Source organism: Ursus arctos, unplaced genomic scaffold (assembly GCF_023065955.2).
Source record: "Ursus arctos isolate Adak ecotype North America unplaced genomic scaffold, UrsArc2.0 scaffold_23, whole genome shotgun sequence".
NCBI lineage: Eukaryota > Metazoa > Chordata > Mammalia > Carnivora > Ursidae > Ursus > Ursus arctos.
This window is the reverse complement of record NW_026622908.1, coordinates 9,623,025-9,645,002: the sequence shown is the minus strand read 5'-3', so window position 1 is coordinate 9,645,002 and position 21,978 is coordinate 9,623,025. Positions and strand designations below refer to the sequence as shown.

At 47.6% G+C, this 21,978-nt stretch overlaps 1 protein-coding gene across 4 annotated transcripts in view; it reads right to left on the bottom strand.

Annotated features, from left to right (window-relative positions):
* The window catches only part of NAV2 (neuron navigator 2), a 383,600-nt gene that overhangs the window by 250,341 nt on the left and 111,281 nt on the right, over window positions 1–21,978 (bottom strand). For all 4 annotated transcript variants that reach the window (XM_026512228.4, XM_044389055.3, XM_057317561.1 and 1 more), the window contains exons 2-3: window positions 12,268–12,385; window positions 1,828–1,880 (exon numbers count right to left, since the gene is read on the bottom strand). In XM_026512228.4, coding sequence (XP_026368013.1) covers window positions 1,828–1,880; window positions 12,268–12,385 — 171 coding nt within the window. The remainder of the gene's footprint in view (window positions 1–1,827; window positions 1,881–12,267; window positions 12,386–21,978) is intronic.

Here is a 21,978-nt window from a genome sequence, read left to right as displayed (position 1 = left end):
TCACATTTGCCTGGCCTCACATCCCGTACGCTGAACTATTCTCTGCTGCGTTTACCACCAGACCGTGTCTGCCTCCCCGCCCCTAAGCGGGAACTAATTATCACAGACAATTATAGGATTTTATATTCCTGTGTTCTAAAAAGAAAACCCCACAGGCCATGAAAAAAAAAAAAAAGAAAACAATACTTTCACAGCTGAAAGAGTTAGAGAAACCACAAAATTACACTGGTGCTATGGTAGCATTTATAAATAACATTTGGCATCTAGAATTAGATAGGCACCAAAGAATCTGAGGTGGCGTTATTATTTTATAATCTGGAAAGGTGGACTTTCGCACCTCCAACAGAAAGCGCAGAAAATACAAAAGTGCCAAAGAAAACAAAACGTTCATTACCTTCAAATGGCGGGTCTACGTATGCATTATAATGGGCTGGGACAAATGCATCCCTATCTGTCCCAGGGGGAAACCTCTTTCATGTGAAGATATGACTGCATGTGTAAAATGCTTGCACTAAATTAAGTCTTCTATCTTCTGAATTTTCTCAATTATTAATACACTAGACAGCTGCAGTAGCTCTAGCAAAAATAGCAGCCAAGCTTTTCCAGAAGTCAAAGCAGCCATGAGGTGTCTGCACGGGGACTTTCCTACGTAAGGAGGGGCTACTCTCTGGATCGAACAAAAAGAAGCAAAATCCCCAGGGAGATGACAAAAACAAAAAAACAAAACAAAACAAAACAAAAAACAAAAAACAAAAACAAAAAACTTGTTTCACAGTGTAAACTAAAGAAGGACTCCCCACCACACATACTCCTCTTTGGAAGAAAAAATGTGTTTTTCTGCAGGCAAAAGAAAGTGGACTGAAAAGGTTATCTGTCCAACTCACTAGGATAACACTCACTTGGGACAACTGAAAGGGAAAAACCAAGGAATGCCAGTTACTTTGTTATATTCCGAAATGACACTGTCGAATTGTGCCAACTCAAAGGGAGTAGGGGAAGGTCGGAAAAAAACAGATTATGCCTTTTTCTTAGGTTTCTGGAAGCAGATTAACGTCCTGCAAAAATAAAAAGTTGTCTTTGAGTTGCCACCTTCTTACTTTAAACAGGCAGGAGCATCATTTTTACAGTCTGATATATGCACACGTGCTGTAAAGATTGTTTGAAAAGCCTTATAGAGGGAAAAATCAGGTACTCAGAGCATTGCAATTTAATGTTTTCTCAGTAGTGATCATGAATTTTAATTCAAAGATTATGCACAGGACACATAATAAGAACAGATGTTAAAAGATTCTTTTTTTTTTTTTTTTTAAGCTCTAATGTAAGATTTAAGCGTATCACACCAGAGAGTGTATCACTTGTCAAGGTTAGGAATGGTCTGGATATGATTATACATTTCCCATCTTCTGTCACCATTGTGATTCCACATCATTCTAACCTTTAATGGCAATCAGACCACATGCCCTGATTTCTGAGCAAGATACCATGACCTCATCAGTGCCTCAGCACCACATACAAACAGAGATCGTTGTGTGTCTTTGAAAAGGCAGAATGAGTCACAATGGCCCAAATTCTCAACAAGTATGTGTTTCCCCCAGGTCTGCATAATTTGTTTCCGGAAGAAAGGGCAGTATTTCACGTTCCCTGTCTCACCATCTACGTAAAAATCACGGCCACTTTTTAGTAAATGCCAACAAATGTCAGAGAAGCCGACCGCAGCTACTTGGAAATCACTGTTAGTTTATTAATATAATCCCCTAGAGGAAAGCTTATGGTGGGAATGTTTTCAAGATGGTCAATATCATTGAGAGGCAGCCGTGTACCACTCACCATTTGCGATCTGTTCTTCGGACAGCCATTGATGTCTTCAATCTTCTCATTTGCTGAAAAAGGAAACACAAGTCAGAAAAATAAACAATCCCCCCAGACTTGGAGTAGTGATGTTCAGGACCCTTGAGGCCAACCAAGTCCTAAGGCCCATCAGTCCAATCAGCGCAGCCATGGGAAATGCTGAGACACAGCTCGCAGGCTTCAGGACTTACTCATCGAGCCGCTGTCCTCCGGGGACAGCTGGGGCAAGGTCGTCAGCATCTAGAGCAGAGACAACTGCACTGACGACAGTCTTGGAGCGATGGGGCATCATAGAAACGTGTGGGGACTGAGAAATAGACCGGGCTGTGATTGTGTTTTCGGCCCTTAGAAAGGCAAGTATGACCTCCCTGCAGAAGATGGGTTGGTTCAGAGTGAATCAGTCCAGCTGTAGCTCCACTCGGGACAAAAGGCATAGATGATAGCATCTCACCTCATCTTTTTCTTAATTTAAAAAAAAAATTTAATTCCAGTATAGTTAGCGTACAGTGTTCTCTTAGTTTCAGGTGTATAATAGAGTGATTCAACACTTCATACACACCTGGTCTCATCACAGCAAGTGCCCTCTGTGACCCCCATCACCTGTTTCCCCCACCCCCCACCCATCCCCCCTCTGGTGGCCCTCAGTCTGTTCTCTACAGTTGAGGGTCCGGTTTTCCGTCTGTCTCTTGCTTTTCCCTTTGTTTTGTTTCTTAAATTCTACAAGTGAAATCACATGATATTTGTCTTTCTGATTTATTTCGCTTGGCATTATATTCTCTAGCTCCATCCATGACGTTGCAAATGGCAAGACTTTGTTCTTTTTTATGTCTGAATAATATTACACACACACACTCACACACACACACACGCACACACACACACACACACACACATGCTTCTTTATCCATTCATGTATTGCTAAAGACTTGGGCTATCGTAAATAATGCCGCCATAAACAGGAGTGCACGTATCCCTTTGAATTAGTGGTTTTATATTCTTTGTGTAAATATCCCATCATGGAATTACTAGATCATAGGGTAGTTCTATTTTTAATTTTTTGAGGAACCTCCATACTGTTTTCCACAGTGGCTGCACCAGTTTGCATTCCCACCAACGGTGCGAGAGGGTTCCTTTGTCTCCACATCCTTGCCAACACTTGTTTCTGGTGTTTTTGATATGAGCCATTCTGACAGGTGTGAAGTGACCTCACTGTGGTTTTGATTTGCATTTCCCTGATAGTTGAGCATCATTTCATGCACCTGTTGGGTGTCTCACCTCATCTTTAGCCAGAAATGCTAATATTGCTTAATACCAATAGGATTACTAATAATCCTACTCCCAAAGTGGTAACACACAGAGAAAATGAGAGAGTGAGACTTTAAAGTGGCTCATCTAAGATCACATAGTAAGTCCAAGTTAGGTCTGAAACACACTCTTAGAGTCATAATAGCACCTAGATACTTAGAAAAAGGTTGTGTTGAATGAACTGGAAATCAACACCAGTGACAAGGAAGAAAGGCCCAGGTCCTCATGATGAAGTATGGAGGAATCCCTACAAGACACAGCCTAAGTGATCCACAACAGGTGGGGGGGGGGGTTGGGTTTGCCACAGCAGCACCACAAAAACACAATATATGTAGAGGTTAGGGCACTGGCTTTGGAGGCAAAGATACTCCGGTGTGAATCTCTGCTCTATAGGTTCTTAGCTGTGTGATCTTAGCCATGTCACTCAACCTCTCTGGGCCACAGTTTCTTCATCCTTAAGATGGAGCTAGTATGACCTACTTTAGAGGAGAGGCTGTGGGAAATAGATTACAGGATGGCAATAAAGTGCTTCGCACTGTGCCTAGCACACAGTAAGTTTCTATAAATGGCAGCTCTCATTAACCCAATAACATATATCATTTATGTAAAATACATAAAATATTAATTTCCTTCCTGTTGTCTCCATCAGAGTTAAGCCCAGAGACTCAGCTAGGAGTCTGTAGTCAAGAACTAAGGATCTGCGTCCTCTGTGAAGCCTTTATAAGCTTCCTTCTCAGTCCCCTGTCCTTCCGCCCCCCGGCCCCCGGCCCCCACCCCTGGATGGAGAAAGCACCTTCAGGTCTCTGTTCACTCAGCACTGCGTACCTACCTCTCCTTCGCTATTAATTACCTAAGGTGTAACTCCTTTTCTCGTCTCCCCCACTATGCTCTTTATAGCCTCGCAGACATGCAGATTTGGGCTTTCACATTTGTGTCCTCAGGGCTCAAGAAGTGCTTACAAAACTGAATTAAAAAAAAAAAAACCCTCTTATGTCAGATTTTAATGACTAGGATGCCAAAAACTTCCATGCAAAGATACTAAAAACCATCTGAAAGGGATAATAGAATCAAAGTGTCCCAAGCCTCTATTTTACAATGCCCGAATCTAAATATACCACACCATTACCTCAATTGGGCTTATTTTTTCTCTAGTGTATTTTCTCTAGTGTATCTACCTTGAGAGAGAAGGGAGAAATAAGACAGCCAACTAGTGGTAAGAAATTGTTGACAAAACCAATCACCATGAGACAGTCTAGTTAGTATCCATTCAGTCTAATCTGCACCTTTAGAATTTGCACAGAGTAATGGATACTCAGCCTTATGCCCCACCTTGGAAGATGTCAATCTTCAGAGATCCAACTCTTAAGAACACTAGGAGAGACATTTTAGGAAGCCTTTTCCACCTGTTTCCCTCACTCCCCAAAGAAGTGCCACAGAGCCTTTAAAAAGCACATAAGAAATGCCCCATGGATGGGATGACTCATGAATATTTGTTCTTTAGTTCACTAAAAAATACTAGAACTACAATCGGCCAGAACAGATCACTGACATGTAAACTCCAGACCAAGCTTTATCACCTGCTCTTTCCTACTATAACCCCAGAGCGGAGGACAGTGCCCGACACACAGTAGCCGCTCAAATATTCGTTGAGAGGAACTAAGGAATGAATATCCTGACAGTTCAAAGAAGCAAGGTTTCAGGCCTATTCTGAGGCAGTCGTTCTCTCACTTGTCAATACAGACATACGTACTGAAGATGAAAAAAAAAAAAAGATCCTCGACGAATGGCACTTCTTCACACGAGAGAAATCATGTCAGGCCCACACTCGGACCTTGGGTTTTGATATACAACACTGCAGAATAAGTATGTGGCTTTTGAGAATTCAGGCCGCTCAAGGTCTCTTCTAACCGGATATTCATGATGGCCAAAGTCATAAGTCATTAGATTCCAACCAATCCCCGATGCAGCAGGACGTCATTAGTGCTCATGAAAGGGGAGGACGGCTAACCGTGATCCTAAGAAATCATCTTAAAGATTCTTTATATAGCATCTGGTTAAAAAAAAAAAAACCCAAAGGGTTTGGTCTAATTATTTCTCTACTTCCTTTTCGTGGTCAGTCACCAAACCACAGTCAGGTATGGCCTGAATTCAAATATCGCGGCTCCTCTCTAAGCTTCATGCCACTGTACAGCATTCGAAATAAACCAATGGAGTGGAGCCTATGGACGACTATTCAGAAGATGTATGCGAAGAGATAAATCAAACGCCGAAACCCAAACTCAAATGCTTAATAAAAATGCAAAACAAATCTTGAAACTCCTAGTTTCCAATTTCATGTAATTTCAATACTTCTCCTTTGTTTAAATTCTCAAGAATTCCTATGGCTGTCATAAATGCTTAGAGCAGTAACCGTGCTCTGATTCTGCTGATAAGAAGGAAGAAGAGCTTGGTCTTCCAAGCCGAAATTATTAACTTGTGGTAGGGGGTCTTTGGCTGCAAACCAAAAGCAGATAGCCAAAGAAGCAAAGGCATTTGTCCCCGGAGTCCTCAACTATGATTAAAACTGGCATCTCTAAGTGCCCATGCTAATTTATTTATTCCAGCGTGTTCAAGACATTCTCAGCACACGAATGCAGTAACCTGCCTGCACACGAGGTGACAAGTTAGTAATTGGAAAGCGTTTTAAGTAAGAAGAGTGGCACCAAGCTCATTGCTTTCCAAAGGACTTCTTTTAAAGGGCTGAGCGCATTTCAGGAACCCCTGCATCTCTGCATAGGGCAGTTGGCAGCCCTGCCAATGGGAAGAGAGAGAAACTGGCTGCCCAGAAAGGCAGAGGACTTACCCAAAGACGCACAACAGTAGTAGGTCATCAATGGAAAGAGTGCACAGTCCTAGGTCTGAATTCCTGGTTATGCTCAGAGGCAGCCCCAATGGTGGTGGAAAAGGAGCTGTTATCAGCTCTCTTCAGCTCTAATGGAAAGCTCTTCCGAGCTCTGTCCTTGTTTCCTCCTTCTCTCCAATCCTCCTTTGTTCATCCTGTTTTCCTCCTTCTCTCTATTCTTTCCTCCCTGCCTCCCACCCTTTCTCTCCTTCCAACCCCTTCTGGCATTCTCCCTGAGTGACAGCAATGTAAGCAGGAGGAGGGAGGCCTGTCTCTCCTTCTTGATTCATGCTGTTTATCCTGGCCTCGTAAACCTTTCTCATAACTCATGGTGATGGCACCACGATGGGCTGGCAGGCAACTGCCGGCTTCGGGCAGCTCATGACTCAAGAAGATAATCACACTAATAAGAGGTTGAATGGAGACTGAACTCTCAGTCACAAAGGGCAGCAGGGAAAGGTCCATTTCTGCCCAACAGGCAGAAGGCAATGGTAGAAAAGTGTGGGCCCCAAATCATCCCACCATCTGAGAAGCCCAGCTCCTGGGACAGAAGCATGGACTCTAGAATTGATCTCTCTGGGGCAGGTGAAGACTCTGGAGCGAGGGTCTGTGCGTAACACTTAAGGCTTTCCTTGAAGCCACGCTTCTGATCCTGGCACTCCCCAATGTGCAAAACCAACTCTTCAGCCACTAGGCTTCATGTTTAGGCAGAAGCCCAGAATTCACTGCCCTGCACCTGCTAGCCCCGCCCCTGGTAGTCCCGCCTTATTTCGCCTTGTTGACCCTCTCGCTCTCTACATTCCAAGCCTCTCTGCACCCTATTTCCTTGGCCAAGAATGTCCTCCTGACTGCTTCACCTAGCCAACTCCAATTTGAGGTCTTGGCTTAAAGGTACATTCTTCAAGGAACCCTTCCTTGATTCCACCCCCTACCCCCACCATGGGTCAGGTCTCACAGCACCACCGGTCTTCAATCAGTATGTACTATACTTCTCCCAGCCCTTGAAAGGCATTGTTCCCCAAAGGGACAATCACCCTGACTTCAAGTTTCAATGGGCCTTCATTTAGGGGTGACCTTTTCTCTAACTACTTTGAAATAACTTCAAATGGGGGGCACCTGGCTCAGTCAGTTGGGCATCCGACTCTTGATTTTGGCTCGGGTCATGATCGTGGGGTGGTGAGATCGAGCCCCACGTCAGGTTCCGCGCTAGGTATGCAGTCTGCTTGAGATTCTGTCCGTCCCTCTGCCCCTCTTCCTGCTCATACTCACTAAAAGTAAATAAACAAAATCTTTAAAAAAGGAAGGAAGGAAGGAAGGAAGGAAGGAAGGAAGGAAGGAAGGAAGTTCAAATGGACAGAAAAGTCACAGGAATTGTACAGAGAATTCCCACACACCATCCTTTCTCATTTTCACCCCCCTTGTCTCTGTACAGGTATACAGATTTTTTTTTCCTGAATCCTTTTAGTGCAGACTACCTAGATCGTGTCCTTTGCCCCTTAGACTTCATATGCATTTACAAAGAACAAGGAGATTATCTCACGGTACAATTACAAAATTCGAAAACCTTAACATTGATATAATCTCAGTTTTGGCAATATACTAAAAAATGTCCTTTGCGGCATTTTATTCCCCTATACAGGATCCAGTCCAGGATCTTGCAGTACATTTAGTTGTCACATCTCTTTAATCTCCTTCATCCTGGAACAATTTCTCAGCCTTGGTCTCTCACAGAGCTGACAGTTTTAAACAATACAGGCCAGTTTTTTTGCTTTTGTTTTTAAATAGAATGTCCCACAATTTGAGTTGGTCTAAGATTCCTCGTGATTAGTTTCAGGTTTTCCATCCCTTCCTGGAATTCAACACAAGTGATGCTATGTTCTTCTCGGGGTATCATATCAGCAAGCACATGATATCCATCTACCCCTTGCCAGTGATTGAATTTTGATCTCCTGGTCATGAAGTGGATTCTCCCCTGTGCGGATACATTTCCCCTTGCAACTAATAAGCAATCAGTGCAGAGACACTTTGAGACCATGCAAATTGCTTGCTCCTCAAACTTTCTCCTCCAGATGTCAGCATCCATTGCTTCTTGCCTTAACTAATCTTTACCATCATGGTTGCAACTCGCTTTGTATTTTTCTCCAAAACAGTGGAGGCCTTTCTTCTCCACGGATAGATGTATCTGTCAGTATAGACTTGTAGATTCCTATTTTATTCCATAATTACAATCCACAACTGTCCTTAATTTTGAAGCTCTTGTGGTCTCAGATTATGGTCATTCTTTGTAGCCATGGAGGGCAGAACTAGTACTTATAAGGAGACACTACCAAGGGGTGGGGGGCAGATTGTGACCTAGTGAGAGAAAAGCTCTGGAAGGATTCCAACTCTCCACCATTAGAACTAGCTGACGGGGGCGGGGCGGGGGGTTGGGGAGTAGTAAGCTGCCAGTCACAGGAAATATTTCACAGTCTATTGACTGTTCTTCATAAAAGAAATTCATGCATCAGGGTTGGGGCTTTAGAGGCCTCTTCCAAACCTTGAGACCTGCAGCAGAATCCTGGAAAGGAGGAGAGCGTGACACAAAGTTTAGAGGCATGTTCAGAAAAACAGTAACTGCTGAGAAGGGGACACAATCAGGCCACCTGTTGGAAATAATCCAACCAGGCTTGCAGAAGCAGGAGCTGTAGTGAATAAAAGTCTAATCCCTAATCCTCTTGTGATTCCTTGAACATCATTGCTTGCCAGCTACCATGTTAAATGCTATGGGCCAGAAAGAAAGACAACTCAGACCCAGGCCCAATACAGAAGCCCATGGAATGATAGAGAAGGGTCTTCCAGCTCTGTGTGGGGGAGCTAGGAAAGACATGGACTTTTCTGGATGAATAGGGGCTCACCAGCCAAAGAACAGCTGCAACACTAAAATTCTGTCCAGCACATGGTAGACTCCAAATCTGGGAAAATTTTAGATAGACCAATAGAGACACACACACACACATATATATATGTGTATGTTAAATACATGTACACATACAAATGTATCTTCACATTTCATTTTAAAGGACACATGTGTGGAAGAAAGCATGGGCTTCAAAGTCAAGTGTACAATTGGTCAACAGTTCAACAGCCTGATCAGAAAAGGCTGTTCCTGCTCCCTCACCAAGAGATCTGTATTCACAAATACGTTAAGATTAAATGCTCTGACCTGGCTGGCAAACAATCTAGAGAAGAGGTCAAGGGCAGGGATAGAGGTGCTAACACCTGGCTTTACTTATAGAGTCCCCAGCAGGAGCAGGCCTTTCTTGGAGAGCTGAAGGAAAGCAAGTTGGTGGCCTCAGGTGCCGTCAGGCACTGGTACTCACTTGAGGCCCTGATATCTGTCCAGTGGCTCAGGCCCAGACAAGCCACTGTCTAGGGAGGTTCATGTCATTCAAACAGATTCAGGGAAGCATCCTCCTAAGCAAAGATCAATACTGTACTAGCTTACATTCTGTAGCACTGTGCTTAGTGAATTCAGGACATACATGCTACCATTCATCTATTCTGAGCCCATGACAGACAACGAATCTATCATGATACACCCTAACATGGATACCAAGGCCTTATCATCCTCGTACTCCTACCTTTCTAGGAAGTGGCTACCGAGTGCTAACCCAGAACACTTTACTTTCCAAACACAGGTCATGTTTGCTACCTACCCTGCATTTCCTAAGACTGCCACAAAAATCAGGCTGTGCCCATTTTAAAGACAGGGAAACAGAGGCAGCAGAGGTAAGGGACTCTGAGGTCCCACACTCTGAGGTCCCACAGTTGGGAGCAATGAAGCTGGGATGAGAGCAAGCCCTCTCAGTTCCATCCTTTCCCACTTGCTCTCTTGTTCCTAGTGCTGAAAGCTGAGAAGGTTCTAGTAGAAATACTACACAGCCCCAAGATTCAACCATAGTGGTGCCTCGCGTGACACTGCTGATGTGGAAATCAACACTCAGCTCAAGTCCAAGTTCTCTCCTCTATGAAGACCTCAGCAAGAAGATGCTACTCCTTCTTCCAAGGATACAGGCCTTGCACATTTGTCTCTTTATTCCTAGCTTGGAGCACAACGCCGGCACACAGCGCTCAACAAATGGTACTGAGCTGAACTGAAGGGAGCCAGATCCTTGTACTGGGTTCCGTGTTTCTGGATGGACAGGGGGTATAATATAGCAGGGCAAAGAACAGAGGCTTTGGAAGCAAACTAACCCAAACTAGAATCCCCTCGCAGACTAGTTGTGTGACTCACTGAGCCTCAGTTTCTGCAGGTGTAAAATGGGGCAAGTATTCCCTACTACACAGGGATGTAGAGGAAATGGAGAGAAATTTGTAAAAGATTGGCAGGAGTGATGAAGAGCGGGAGGAAGAGAAACTGGTTCCAGTCCAAGATGACTACACAGGAAGAAGGAAGGGGCAGAGGGTGGAGTAGGCAAAATGGGTGAAGGGGAGTGAGAGACACAGGCTTCTGGATACAGAGTGAATCAGTCACAAGGATAAAAGGCACAGCATAGGTAACATAGTCAATGATACTGTAAGAGAGTTGCATGGTGGAAGATGGGGGCTACATTTGTGGTGAGCAAAGCATAATAGTTAAAACGCTTAGGTCACTATGTTGTACACTGAAACTAATGGAACACTGGGTGTCAACCACACTCAGAAAAGTTTGAGAAAAAAAGTGGGAGGAGGAAGAGGATGAAAAGGAAGAAGTGTAGCGGACAGATTTCTAGGTCACCCCCAATGGTCTTCCCACTTAACTTCAAACCCTTGCACAATCCCCTCCTGTGGGGTGTGACAGAACCTAGGATTTGCTTCTAACCAACAGAACATGGCAAAGGTGATGGGATGTCACTCTCACAATCATGTTACATTGCAGAAGATTGCAACTTGCTAGCCAATTTGCTCTAGAAATTTCTCCCTTGCTGGCATTGAAGAAATCAATCCAAGCAGCCACATTGGGAGACCCACATGGCAAGGAGCTGAGAGGGGCTTTTAAGCGTGAAGCCCTGCAGCCAAGAGTCAGTGAGAAATCAGGACTCACCTCTTCTAACTGCAAGGCAGATGAATCTGCCCACACTGAGCGAACCCGGCCCCTCCCTAGTCAAGCCTCCACATGAGGACTCAGCCCGGGCCGGCATCTTGACTGCAGCCTCGCAGGGGCACCAGCTAAGCCATGCGTTCCTGCACTTCCGACACCCAGGAACCAGGAGATAATGGCTACATGGCAATGTGTCCTACAGCAATAGACCACTGACACAGGGCAGGAGGGAGGAAGGAGAGGAAGAAGGGGAACGGCGCAAGCTAGTCTTAAGAAATCAATCTTAGGATGGCAGGGGCGCTTGTATCTGAGAGACAGCGTCCATCCAAAAGTTTCCAGCTAAGGCCAACTTGCTTGTGTTTTCAGGTACAATCTCTATGGATGGGAGCGGAGCTACAACCGTAAAAGGCCACTCTTCTCAGACTTGAAAGATAAGCGACTTTCCCACAACAACACACACCCAAGGGGCTGGGACTTCTGTCCTTACGCCTTTTCCTTTGGCATAAGGAAGCCACCGAAGCTGCCAGCGACAGCAAGCAGCCTCATGGCATCTAATTGACCTCCTGCCTCCTTAGTCGGAGCTCTCGGGCAGGGCTGCGGGGGGCACTTCCCTTAAGCCTTAAGGCTCAAGGCGGAGCTGTGCCCACCTGCCTTCCCGGGCTGAACCCGCTCTTCCTGGCACACAGCCCCAGCGCCCTTCCCCCAGTATTAAAACCAGAACCAGCTCTCTGCAAAGTTTGATCCTTTGCCTTCTCAGATCCAATTAGAGTTGGCAGGACTAAACCAGTCTTGTGGTACCTTTTTGTTTGTTTGTTTTTGGTAAATATTTCCAAAGTAATCCACAAAAACAGTACCATCAGAGGGGCGGGGTGGGGAGGGGAAAGGGAGAACCAGAAAGATAGGGGACAAGAAAGGGGCAGAGAGCCCTCCTCAGACCATCAGCACCCCCTCCGGCCCTTCTTCTCAGAGTATCAGAGGGTCATCGTATCAGGAAAAGCAAGCTGGTACCCACGCTTCCCCAAGCACAAGACATTATCAAGTAAACTGTCAACACCTGAGACAGAAACACTCTATTCTTCCGGGAGATTTCGGTGTTCCGTGCCCCTTGTCCAGCTCGTCCCCTTCTGGGTCTCCACTGTAAGTCCTCAATCCCCAGTGTAAAACCCGCTCTTACCCACAACCTGGATAATCTGAGCCAGGAGGACGCCGTCCGTCACATCTTGCTGGAGGTCCTTGATGAGACGTTTGTGGCCCGATTTGGCTAAATAATGATTGGCCCAGTCCGTATAGATCTGCAAAAAAGCAAACAGGCAACTTGAGGCACCTACTCAGACCCTGTCCCCGCGTTGGAGGCAGCTGCTGGGGCCTGCGCAGCAGTCACCGTCCCGCCACCGCGCTGTCCTGGGCCAGCCAGCGCCATTAACATGCAGAGCCTCGTGCGGAGGGGCCATTCAGCTACCCAGAGCTGGGCTTTTGCCTATTGAGAGATCTGCCATCGAGGCGCAGGGAAAAGCTAAAGAAAGCTTCAAAGCATGCAAAGGCCTGAATGGGACGGGGACACAGAACTAAACAGTGTGCTCCGGACGGCTTTGAGAGGCGGTGGCTCTAAATGCAAGAGAAGCCTCCCCCGCCCCCCGCTGCCACCACCCCCCCCTTCCCATCTTTTTCTCTTTATTGAAAAAACGTATGGGGAGGTTACCACCCAACAGGCATCTTTTAATGGGCCATTTCAGGGTAAGGAGGGCTATTGAGTTAGCGAAGCTCTCAGGAGCCTGGGTCCCTTGTAAAGAGGCCAAGTACGCAAACACAGAGCCCTTCAATTACTCGTGTGTGAGCGGTGTTATTGACGACCTTGCCATCAGCTCAAATGTAATCGGTTTAATTTAAAAGCCCAGCATCATTTCCACTGTTGGGATTCCGTGACTAATAACAATTTAAAAAACCCAGCAAATTCCAACAGATTTAAACACAGCACTAGTGTGCACAGCTGTGAAAGGCAGAGGCTGGGTCACCCGTGGGATCAGGACAACAGACCCCCTGCTTCTCTCTGTCACAGGCCTGCTCCTCCGTCCCCACGAGAGAATCTTTTCTTTCAAAACAGGCCTATAAGCACAAGAAAACTCACCTGAAAACTTTCACCCAAACTGAAATAAGCCAAATAACAAACAAAATTAGAAACCTCATCAATTTTGAGTGCTAGGTTCCACGACAGAGTCCTAGATTCCTCTTCCCTCCAGCGAGCCTGTGGGGGGACATGTAGGCCCCATATAGCAGCACCTTTCTCCCCACTACAGTGATGCGAACACGTGATGGCTCAAAGAGAACACTCCACCTCGACCGGTCCAGATTCTAGTAGCGACAGGTTCATGTACTAACTCATACGACGCCCCACCAAAATGATGGAGGTGATCGCCGTATCCCCAGCAGGCTGCTCTGAGATCTTGTGTGTGACTCCCAGAGCAGTGGGAGCCCTACCCTCACCCCGGCTCTGCCCCACTCTGTTCTTGCAACAGGCCCAGAGTAATCTCACACAGTGGGGCACTGGCTCTCGAGGCTCACTGAATGGGGACAGCGGCCAGGGCCTGCACTCGCAAAGTAGGACCCTTCTGGGAGGCTCTTCCACCTGGAACGGTGAGAGCCTCATCCCAAGATGGCACAAGGCAGAGCTGCACTTCCCACTTCGTCAAGAGCTGAGAACAGACACCCCCGTCTCCTCCCGCCCCCCAACCTCGAATCTTGGTTCTCCACTGCAGAGACCCACAGCCAAAGAGGCACACGGCAGGATGGGGTTAGTCCACAATGGGGCTCAGGAAATGGGGGCAGTGGAGTGGGATGATAAGGAGGGGAGCTTTGGAATCAATGCACCTGCTTTAAATCTTAGCTGCCAGGATGCCAATTACCTCTGTACCCTCTGACCCAGTGTCCTTGTTTATAAGATGGGGGTAATACTATCTACATCACCGGGCGATTATGAAGATGAAATGAGCTCACATATATAAAAGGACACAGAGTCAGCCACAATGCTTACTTTTCCTGGAGCACAGCTCTAATCAAAGAACCATCAACGCACCACACTTCCCATTGAATTAAATTCAGACTTTTCACACTGCTATTCAAGGCCCTCTGATCCACCCACTCTTCCCCAGACCGAGTCCAACCCTTGTGGGGGAGGCAGTGTATGTGGAAGTTAAGAGGATGGGCTTTCGAAATGACAGACTGAAGTTGGCCCTTGGCTCTGGGCAAGTGAATTTCTATGAAGCTTTCTGTATCTCAGTTTCACCTTCCATAAAATGGGGATTATACCAAATGTCTTATAAAACAGCCTGGTAATCCGTGACCCAGGCCAAACCCAGCTGACCATATGTTTTTGTAAACAAAGCTCTATTGGAACAGAGCCACACTCACGTGTCATCTTTAGCTGCTCTCATGCCACAGTGGCACAGCTGAGCAGTTGTGACAGAGAGCTTTTGGCCCACAAAGGTTCAAGTATTTACTATCTGGCTCTTTGCAGAAAAGATTGGCCAGTCTATTACAAGGACTGAATGACATAATAGCCTACCTACCAAATGCTCAGTAGTCATAATTCCCATCACCTTCAGGAAAACTCAACCTCACAGTTCCCCATCTCTGAATTCATGCCACCCTGTCTGCCTGACTACCTCCACCTGGCGTCACCCAGCAAGGCTCAATTCCTAGGTCGGTCCCTCCATGAAGTCACTCTGGAGTCCCCCACTGCATCCTGAGCTGCACGTGTGGCAGAGACTGTAGATAACGCGGACACTGGCACCACCTTCCTCCCCTTCCCACCAGATGCGGGCAGAGACCGTGTCCCGCCCATCTTTGCCCCTCAGTAGTACCCCCCAAGGTGGGAACACACGGCAATCAGTAAGGACATGGTTGCCAGGCTGAACAGAGAGAAAGAGGGCAAATCTCCGGGAAACTGATTACATTTGAGATAAGTAAGAATGTAGGCTCTCAGTGAATCCTCAAACCAGAATCTCAATCTCTATTGATTCAAAGAGGAAGGTACAGAGAAAATAAATCACTCCATGGCTCAAGCTCATTAATCAGGACCCATCCAACAAGAATCATTAATTATCTGGAGTTTCCCCTCCCCTCCCCTCTCCCCAGCTCTCAACTTTTTAAAAAAGTCACAAGAAAACACATTTATTGTAAGAATTCATTTTCAGGGGCCATGCTAAGCATGGACATAATTCAGCCCCATCTCTCTCACTTGCTCTTTCAGTGGCTCATGCAATGAGTGCCATTCTTTCAAGGGGCACCCTTGGAAAATCAACTCACAATATCCGTAGTCAAACACTCCATCAGATTGGGCAACTCGCAAAAACGCAGCAGTGTGTGACTCAAAGACACTAAGCAAGGGCTAAAGCATGCAGAGCGTCTTGTCCAAGCTTCAGGGTCCCAGAATTGATTACTCCAGAGCCTCCCCGTCCTCACAGTTCTAGACACTGGGGTCTGCTTGACGCTCCTGCCCCGGAGCCCACTGATCCTTGTTCTGTGAACTTCTAGTAGCAATGGACAAGAAAAAGAACCCCATAGTAGGAAAGAATACAACACCGTTCCCACCTCCGTCTCCAAACCCGATCATTCTAGAGCAAAGCTCTAGAATGACTTCCCACTAGTATGTGAGGAGCCTTTCCCACTCTGATCCTTCATTTCACTGTCTGCCTCTCTCCCCACCCCCTCTAACCGGGGAATGGGTACTTCAGAAGCGCTCAGTGAGGGAGAGAAGCTGCTGTCAAAGGCCTGAAGAGATAGAAGGGGGAAGGAAGGCGATGACAGCTGAGGAGTGGATTCGTTTTGATTCACTTATTACCCCTGACAGAATTTCGAGGAGTGCGTCGTTTGTTTGCTTGTAACTCCACATCATCCCGTATCACAGAGGCTGCAATCAAAGAGGGAAAATTTTGACAGATCAATTGAAGTAAGAAACCTGATTATTAGTTGTAACGAGAAAACCGATAATAATTGCACTCTGTTAAGTCAACGGGGATAAGAATGTTGCTAAATTTATCCTGCAATTAGCCCTCAAGGAAGGGGCGGGGGTAGCCTTCTAAGAAACCCAAGAACGATTTCACAAAGCAACTGCGCCAAAAGCTGGTGCCATTCACAACTCGGCCACGAATCCAGACCCGTGTGCCGGACAGCCGGATGGATCCCCAAGGCAGCCGAGGCATAGGATAGCCTTTCCAGGAGAAAGAGAATAAAATGGATCTCTTAGAAGGAAGTGCCAGTGTGGTGATTAAAGTGAACCCATCATGGAGCCTCGGAAATGGTTTACAGCCAATCCGTTGTAAAGGCAATGCTACCGTTTGGCCTCCATTCAAGAGGTCTGGCTCCAGGCTTCGGCCACGGCCTCAACCAGTATTTCCATGGCTAGATGGTATGTGGTTAAATGGCTAAGTTCTGATGGCTCTGAAGTCTACAAATGATACTGCCACAACACATAGAGTGTTCACCCAGCACCTGAACACTGCAAAGAACAATTATTCAATGACTAACAGTTTTTAAGAAAATCAAAATGCACCATCTGTTCTCAAGGGCAAAGCTGGACACACATTCAGCGCTGAATCTCCAGCATCTTGCAAGGAGCGTGGCCCCCTACTCCCCACGTGCAGCCCCAGGGCCACATAACCTTCTAACTGCATGGGATGGGGGAGGGGCATCAAAGTAGCTGCTGGCTCCTTTTCCCACTCCCCCTCTCTCAGTGGAGACCCCCGCTTTGTTTAAAACCACTGCCTCGACGCAACCACTCAAATAGGGGAGATGGTATCCCCCACTCATGGGAGAAAGAGGTGGAGCACAGAGAAGTCAATCTTTTGCTCAAGATCACACAGCACAGCAGGGCCCGGGCCGGGCCCGTGGCTCCGCTCCCTGGTTTCTGTGGTTAAGAGTCCAGTTCTGCTCAGCATCCTTGGTGCTCACGACAAGCCCACCCTGAAGGGCAAGGACTCTCCTTCCACCCCCTCTTTGCCATCTGGTGCATGACTCAGGTCATTTGTGGGTTTTCCATCAACCGCGGTAATCACAACAGCAGCGTGTCTCTAGTCTCCTGCGCTGGCACGGACCAGGGCGGTGATCTGGCTCTGCCTCTTACCAGCTGGGTGGCCGTGGCGAGTCGCGCCCCCACCGAGCTTCTGTGCCCCTCACTTGTGCGGCGGGAATGTACGGGGATTATGAACTACACAAGAGCCGGTATGTAAATGGTGAACCCAGTGTCTTGCACATAGTAGTAAATAAGAGGTGGCTATTCATATTCAAATTAATAAACACTGGGCTATCTAAGTTTGGAGGAGTAAGTCATCCTAGATTGCTGAAAGTTTATACTTCTGAAAACCACACATATTTAGCTGTTCCATTGGGAATCTTTCCTAAATGGATTATTATGATCCCTGCTCTTAAAATTAACCCAATTTTACTTTTTCTTGATGGCCCACAGACATTACTATGAATAATAGTGTTTTGATGCATATAAGGATGCCCTTAGGGCCTGTTGAGTCTTCCTTAAAAGATCCCAGAGTCCCTTAAAATTGGGTATAAAGTCACTGTTCAAGCAAGAACCTTGAAGAGACTTCTCCATCAACAAATATACACGAGTAGAAGGATTCTGTGGCACACCTTTGAGCTGTTCCAAGGTTCAGCAGGAAAGGCTTTTTGGCTGGTCTCCAGACAGGTAAGGTTGATAGAAAGCTGGGCTCCAGGAGCACTGAGTGAGACATGACCGGGTTCTACATCCCCCACCCGAGCACATGCAGAGCGGTACTGACAACTCAACCCTCAACATACATGTAGCATGGGTAACGTGCACTTCCTTATACCAAGGAATATACATCCTTCTCTGGAGCCAGAAGATAGGAGCATGGGGAGGGAGGAGCCCACTGCTGGATTTCTTTGCTCAGGATTTCTATCTTCTTCCACATCCTGGCACCATCCTTACTTCTACCTGAACTCTGAATGTCAAGGCAAGATAAATTGCTTCTGAGCCACATGCGTACCTTGACGCATTAAGCCAACACTGTCTGACCACCCCTGTGCTGGGTTTTGCTTGTGCTGTAGTCTTGTGTAGGATAGTAACTCCCATCAGTCAAATGTCTATGACGAATCAAGTAAAAGAACCCCTTCTAGAATCAGACCACTTTTGCTCCAACCATGCCTCAACCACTTCCTGGCAGTTATCCTGGGCAAAAATACTCAAACCAACTGAGCTAAATTTCCTCATCTGTAAAATGGACCAACCACCTATTCAGGGTATTCTGAGGTTGAAGTGAGACGATCTAACGATGCCTGGCACACATACTTATGTTGGCCACGACTCGAATTACCGTGAAGATGACCTACAATGTGAGCTTTGCAAATGGTCCCTTTCGTGCCCCACTTACTTGGAGGAAGATCTCATTTCCCCCACTCGACAGATGAGAAAGCTGAGGCTCTGAGAGCTGAAATGACTCTCCCAATGTCACAGGAAATGGGTGAGGGTTTAAAAGCAGTGACTCTGGCTCCCAGGAACGCCGGACTGCTACTGAGAGGCCCCCACAGGAACCACAGTCCGCAGAAGATCAAGTGTGCTCTCAATGTGGGAAAGCGGCAAGACAGCAAGGCTTACCCCGTCATGGCCACTACAGTGTCACACTCTCCTGCCCCTGGGAACAGCGCTGGCCGCTTGTCACTCAGGACCCACAGATCTAAGAGAGGGGCTGACGCTTTCCCATGTCACCTAAGCACAAAGCAAACATGACTTCACAGCAGTGTCACGATGGTAAAAACTGAAATGCCAATAGAACACGTTACCATCGCGTGGCTGTCTCCGAATGGGGAAATGCTCAGGAGTCAGGTGCCCCCGTTCTTCCAGACTGGAGGAGGGCAAGGCTGGCCTGGGACGCTGTGCGGCAGATCCAAGGGCCAGGCCTGGGAACAGGCCCACGGCCGCACAACAGTGGCATTGTCTGTCAGGAGCACGGGCAAGCCACAGGTGGGTGTGTGCACAGCCACTCCAGAGGTTTTGAAACGGTGGTTTCAGAAAAATAAACCAGGCTGGTGAACGTGCTGGGAGGGACTGGGGCGATCTCGAGGAGAGCACCCAGGTTCCTGCTTATCCCGCTCCGTGAAGTAACGCCTAGGATCCCCGTGCTTGCCGCTCTGTTCTCCTGGAATAAGAGATGCTTTGCACCACACTTCACGGGACACGTGGCACTTTCCCCGTCACTTCCTCACCTGAACACGACCCCCTGCTGCGAGGGGGTGTGTGTTTCTGTTGAGGGCCTACTGGGTGTCAAGTGTCCTACACCTGTGATCTCGTCTACACTCTTTCCCCACTGGAGGGGCAGCTCCAAGAGGACAGAAATTCCGTTGTACTCACCGCATTTTCCCAAACATCTAGTAGGGAGTCGAGCACGTAGGAGGTGCTTACTGTTTGCTGAGTAAGCGAATGGTCATCTCCCTTCCATATACTGGAAGACAGAAGCTTCAGACGGTGAAGTCACACAGCTAACAGAAGGGGACACGTTTGCTGAATAAGTGAATGGTCATCTCCCTTCCATATACTGGAAGACAGAAGCTTCAGACGGTGAAGTCACACAGCTAACAGAAGGGGACACCCCACTTGACCCAGGAGGCCTGGCCCCACAGCTCCCACGTCTCACAACAGCAACATGTGTATCCAAGTCTCCCCTGGGCCTCCCTGGAAAGTCAAATAATGCCACGTAAGAACCAAGACCGGAACGCTTACTGGGCGCCTCAGAGCCAAACCGGGTCCCCTCTGCAGGACTTCCTCTCACCCATGGCAGCCTCAGGAGCAGGGTCAGAGCCACATTCAACCACGAGTCTGGTGGCTCCAAGAAAGCCTAGGGTCTGAGCCACCTGAAAGTTCTCCAGTATTTTCTCTCCCTTCCCATGTTCTTTAGTTACTAACCAACTACACATGTCTTCTGCTGTGGCTACGAGGGGACTCAGGCCCTTCCCGGAGGCTGAGGCAGCTGCCACAGACACCCTTGTTGACAGCAGACATCCCCAAACTCCACAAGAGCTGTTCAGAGATGCCCAGCAGGGCAGCCGCACCGGAGGAGCCAACGACCACCTCAGTGAGGATTCGGGCCTCTCTCCAGTCTGTTCATAAACGGACCTTTGGTGTAGTAGCCTCTGTCTGCCCCCCAAGCCTCCACAGTCCCCTCGTCTGCAGACCGCAGGTAAAGGGATACCAGAGACGGTGCTTCCCGGCCGCCCCATCCAGCCCAAAGGCCTCAGCTCCGCTCAACAGGCACAGCCCCCCAGGACTTCCGGCCCCACCAGGCCCAGCCAAGCCCTCGGAGTCCTGCGTGAGCTCTCACGCCTCCGTTTCCTCTTCCCAGGATTGCGTGGATAGCGAGTGGACAGGAGACCTCTAGAACCCCACACGTGTTTGGACACAGAGCACACCCAGGCTCTGTGACTGTGGGCAAACCACCTCTCTCCCAGCCTCAGCTTCCTCTTCTGGGAAATGGACTCTTCAGCTGCCACCTACTGTTAAGGACTATCGTCTCTGTGAGAGAGACATGTTTCTAACATGCTTAGCACAGTGCCTCTGAATCCTTGTTTCCTTTCCTGCCTCGTCTCCAGGCCCCCAGCTGCAGATCCCTCTGGTCCCCTGCTCACACACAGGCTCTAAGCGACGCTAACTTCAGTCGCTGGCGGGTTGGGCTTTGCTGCTCAGGCATGTCCTCCCTCATCCCCTCCACTTAGCGGGATGTTCCCTTCTCCTGGAAACCAAACGCGACCGCCAGCCTTCTCGGAAATCCTGGGGTCTTCACACTGCAAAGATCCCATGTGCCGGCTCGCCAAACCCTACGCTCTACGCGCACGTCGTCTGCTCTGCGAGCAGTGCCATCACTCCCCCACTGCCTGGCAAATGCCTATTCGGGGATCCTAAAACCCGGGGCCCAGGGTCAATCCCTGTGAAGCCATTCCCACCCCACTTTTTACCCCAAACACGGAGTTACTGGTTCCTTCTTCTTGGATCCAAAAGCACTTTGCACATGCTTTTTATGATGGCCATTCTAATTATCTGGTCACCTTTCTCCAGTCAGGAGCTTGCCCAGAGTGGAGAACAAGTTCTGTACATCTTTGAAACACCAGCACAATGCCTGACGCACCGCAGGGGTTTCGTAAACAGGCACGTGTTGACCTAACGGAGGGTAGATGGGTGGGTGAACGGAAGCAAGCTGAAGGGACAGACCGGGGAATGTTCAGATGGGTGGACATATGGACGGGTGGGTAGGAGAAAAGATAGGTGAGCGATTATATGGGGAGATGAATGGACAGATGGGAAGATATGATGGATGAATGAATCTGTTCCCCTTCACTGCCTAGATTATAAAGTCCATGAAATCACCATGGTGTCTCCCGTAGCTTTTAGATCAGTCAGAGCACAAGGTGCAGAACGGGAACTGGTAGGGGACGTTCTGCTGAGACGATTTCTAGGAGCAAAGTAGCAGGACCCACTTGACGGTGGGCATTTAAGTCCTATTTAACAAGATACAAACACACACACAAAACACATGATGGTCCACTGCAGTAGGCTTGTACAGGCTCAGGAGAGTTGATGGCTCAATTTTAGAGGAATTTGCAAGCTGGTTGTTAAAATAGCCCTTATTTATAAGGAAATATCAGAAAGAGAAATTAGGAAAACAATACCATTTACAATTGCTTCCAAAAGAATAAAATACTTAGGAATAAATTTAACCACCAAGGTGAAAAGACGTGTATACTGAAAACTACAAGACATTAATGAAAAAAAAAAAACAAAAAAGAGGGGCGCCTGGGTGGCTCAGTCAGTTAAGCACCCGACTCTTGGTTTTGGTTCAGGCCATGATCTCAGGGTCCTGGGATCCAG